Source organism: Leuresthes tenuis, unplaced genomic scaffold (genome assembly GCF_036924035.1).
Source record: "Leuresthes tenuis unplaced genomic scaffold, fLeuTen1.0.hap1 SCAF_9, whole genome shotgun sequence".
Lineage (NCBI taxonomy): Eukaryota > Metazoa > Chordata > Actinopteri > Atheriniformes > Atherinopsidae > Leuresthes > Leuresthes tenuis.
Window position 1 is genome coordinate 16,903,451 of NW_027325363.1, and position 4,011 is coordinate 16,907,461.

General features: G+C 42.0%; 1 protein-coding gene across 2 annotated transcripts in view; it reads left to right on the forward strand.

The window, feature by feature from the left end:
- cwf19l2 (CWF19 like cell cycle control factor 2) overlaps positions 1–2,226 on the forward strand; it is a 20,294-nt gene extending 18,068 nt beyond the window's left edge. For both annotated transcript variants that reach the window (XM_072392581.1, XM_072392582.1), the window contains exons 15-19: positions 669–785; positions 906–1,061; positions 1,205–1,285; positions 1,398–1,499; positions 1,838–2,226. In XM_072392581.1, the coding sequence (XP_072248682.1) occupies positions 669–785; positions 906–1,061; positions 1,205–1,285; positions 1,398–1,499; positions 1,838–1,978 (597 nt within the window). In that variant the 3' untranslated portion in view covers positions 1,979–2,226. The remainder of the gene's footprint in view (positions 1–668; positions 786–905; positions 1,062–1,204; positions 1,286–1,397; positions 1,500–1,837) is intronic.
- Positions 2,227–4,011: the final 1,785 nt, after the last annotated feature.

The following is a 4,011-nucleotide window of genomic DNA, read 5'->3' on the forward strand; positions in this document are numbered from 1 at the left end:
TCTCTTTTTCTTTTTAACTCAACTATTTTTGATTAATTCTTCTTTTGCTTTGTTTGGACCATAAATATCTTCTTTTGTCATACAAAGACAAAAAGTCCAGAACTTCCATTTGCAAGAAGAAAAAGGTGAAATTTGTCACCTGAACTGGCCAATTGGGACATTTTCTTCTTTACAGTTTTCTGAAATGATCAGTTCATGATCAGAGTTGGGCTGGAAACATACTTGTTGTTTCACCTCGCGGTCCCATAAGCAGCCATCTCTGTTTTCAGTGCAACGACTCCTACTTGCCTGTGTAGTACGCTTGTTACCGGAGGATGGTACGTGAGGTCTATAAACCGAGCATGAGGCAACAACGGCGAGCATGTGCTGCTCGTTCTGCCAATGAGAGAAATTGACGACAAACATTGGGAATCAAAACAAGCCTTACACACCCCCTACTGGTCACCTGCATATTGCAGCTTGTGTACGCGGAACGTTAATTTCTGAGGACGCACAGAACCGACATACCAAACGAACGCAAGACGTGCTTTGCAGCCATGATAAGCATTGCGCACGCGTTGTTAATAACAAGTATATTTCCTGCCTCAGTGCCTGTTAGTTTTTGATATGTCTCTCAAATAGATGAACTAATCATCGGAGTGTTTTTGTGGTTGCAATCCTATCTCCAGGTATATCTGAGTCTGCCTGCGGGAGTGTCCATGACTGACGGACACTGTCACATCTGCCCTCTTCAGCATCACTGCTGTGCCACTGGATTGGATGAGGACGTCTGGTCAGAAATGCAGGTTAGGCACTCAGAGCTCCCCATCCTGTCAGTCCACGCCGCGTTGGCAGTTTTTTCCTGAATGCGGTTTCTTTCCAGTGCTCGATGTTATAATTGAACTCGCTTGTATTTCTGTCCTCAGCTGTTTCGACGTACTTTGGTGCGAATGTTTGAGTCCCAGGACCTGGATTGCGTGTTCATGGAAACGCACATGAATCTACGCAGAAGACAACACATGGTCCTAGAGTGTATACCACTTCCCAGAGAGCTGGGTGACATGGCACCCATATACTTCAAGGTTGGTGTTTGCTGCGTTTCATTCAGATCATTCAGATTGAGACCATTTTGTCAAAATTCCTCTCGAAACGCGCATTGTTTTGACAGGTTTGAATTTAAAACGCAAGATCGAATGGAGCAAAAGTTGTTTTTGTGTGCTTCCAGAAAGCCATCATGGAGTGTGATGAGGAGTGGGCCATGAACAAAAAGATTGTTGACCTTTCGAAGAAAGACATCCGACAAGCTGTATGTCCTTTCCTCTGAGATCCTGTCCTCTTTCTAGCCTGCTTTAATTTTCTGTTCTTGTGTGTCCAGTTTTGTGCTGACAGTGCTTTGCTTTTACCCCCCCCCCACCTAGGTTCCTCGAGGTCTGCCATACTTTGCTGTTGATTTTGGATTGCAGGGGGGGTTTGCTCATGTCATAGAAAACGAGCAGAAGTTTCCCTATTACTTCGGAAAGGTCAGTAAATGTTTAAAGACGATGAAACATCACACAGCTTCATTTGGTTCTCCTGTAAAGTTAGTTGATGTCATTGCCCTTTGGGTGCAGGGCTTTACTGACACATGCTCACGTGCAGCTATCGCAACTACAACTCACTTAATCTAACTTTGAATTAGAGCAATACATAGGTTTGATTCCTAGGTTTAATGTGTTCTTTGAAATGCACACAGAACATAGAGCAACAAATGCAGCAGTAGCGTATTTTTACTTTTTTTTCTCTCTGTAGAAACAACATACAGTTGAGAAAGTTGATATTACAGCAGAAGTATAATGGTCGATCCCTCATTCCTTTACAGGAAGTGGTCGGAGGCATGATGGACTTGGAGCCGCGACGGTGGAGGAAGTTGATTCGAGAAAATTTCGATGATCAGAGGAAAAAAGTCCTGCAGTTTGCACAGTGGTGGAAACCGTATGATTGTACCAAGACTGAGAGCTGAGGACTGAACACGCTCCCTCAGAGGTTTAGCCTTGGCTTAAATGAGAGGCGTGCATACACAAACCATGCTGCGTTTCCAGCACAAAAATGATGTTGTAGGGATTGTTTTGCGTTTTGAATTTGATGTAAAGTTCTCTGTAAAGGTAATAATTGAAACCATGTTTTTCTACAGCAACAAGAATAAATTAAATGATTTTGATGTTTTTAATGATTTTGTTCTGTTGAAAATGAAAGTTAATTTCAAATAAATATGGCTGGCAGGTACGTCTCTATAAGCTTCGGGTAGATTTGGGGGGTGAGATATAAACTGAAGCTCCGGTCTGTATGTAATAGCCCCTATTTTTCAAGCCTCTTTCCTAATACTGCCCTTCCCTGCTCCCAGCCCTGGAATTGAATTGTTTTACTCCAGGACCTCGCCATCCTTTGCTGCTGTCACATATTTCTTTGAAGTTATAGTGTCATTGCAGACACAGGCAAGTGTATAGACAACAACAGGTTACAACAATGAGCAATCTGGAACAATGCCCTGGCATGCAACCTCATCTTTTTCATCTTCTTCTTCTTCAAGCAAGGCTGTTTGCTCTTTGAGTAGTTCACCACATCAGAGACTCACCTCAGGTTTCAACTCGGGTACTGTTTGTTGCATGAATGCATCTGGCTAGTGCTGAATCAGAATGAGTCCCAAAAGATGGAAGACTATGATGTGCTTTTTACTGCAGTTTTTTTAATACACACTTCAGAGTTGGATAATTGCTTTGTGAAGTTATGTGAAAAAGAAACTCTCAATTCTAAGGCTTCACGTATTGGGACATAATGAATATTATGTGGTCATTTCCAAGTCTAAAGTTTAGGTGAATACAGCTGCAGTTGAACAAGAACGTGGCATATTACAATGTGTCATTGTTTAAGAAAAATGTAGCCAGAATACAGCAGCAGTGTGTGGAAAAATAAGTGCACTTTTACTGCTTCCGTTGGAATTAAGACGGGTCAATCCCAGCCAGATGCCGCTAATCAAATGCAGTGGATTGATTGATTGAGTCAGTTTGCTGACCTGGAGCATTCAGGTGTGTGTCACCACGATGCCAAAGAGGAAAGGAATCACCAATGATCTTCGCCCATCACTTTTGGAAGGGTTAGAAAGCCATTTCCAAACAATTTTGAGTCCATCATTCTGCAGTGAGAAAGATTATAAGTAAGAAACTTCGAGATGGTTTCCAACCTTCCTCGGCGAGGGTGTACCAGCAAGTTAATTTTAAGATCAGACCGTGGAATGCGTAGAAAAAAATGACAAAAACCCAAGAGCTACATCTCCGACTCTACAGGCCTCAGTTAGCATGGTAAATGTTACAATTCACGACAGCACAAATAGAAAAAGACGGAACAGGGAAGGCTTGATTGGATGAGCTGCAAAGACAAAGGTGTTTTCTCTCTGAAAAGAACATGACAGCACAGCTTAGGTTTTAAAAGTTGCCCCTGAACGAACCGGAAGACTTCTGCAACAATGTCTTTTGGGCAAATGGGACATGTTTGGTCATAATAAAACGTCACTTTGGAGAAAACCAACTGCACTATATCAGCACAAACACTAACCGTCTAGCACAGTGGTGGAGGGCTGATGATTTGGGCTCATTTTGCAGCCACAGAACCTGGGTAACTTGCAGTCATTGACCATGAACTCCTCTGAATACCAAAGTCTAGCATCAGCAGTGAGAATATCTGTCCAAAATGTAAAGCTGGACTGAAAAACGGGTCATGCAGAATGACGATGGATTCCAAACATAACAATCTGCAAAAGAATGTCTGGAGAAGAAATGAATCATGAATGTTGCAATGGTCCAAAGTCCAAACCTTAATCTGATTTAAATGTTGAGGTGCGACCAGTGCAGAAACGAGTGTTAATTTTGTCCACAAAGACGTGAAAGAAAACTATTTATATCAAGTCACTGCTGCTAAAGGTGGTTCCACAAGCTTTTGAATCGTGTGTCATGGTGTACTTTTGTAGTTTTTGTACAATAAATATTGTTATAATTGTTA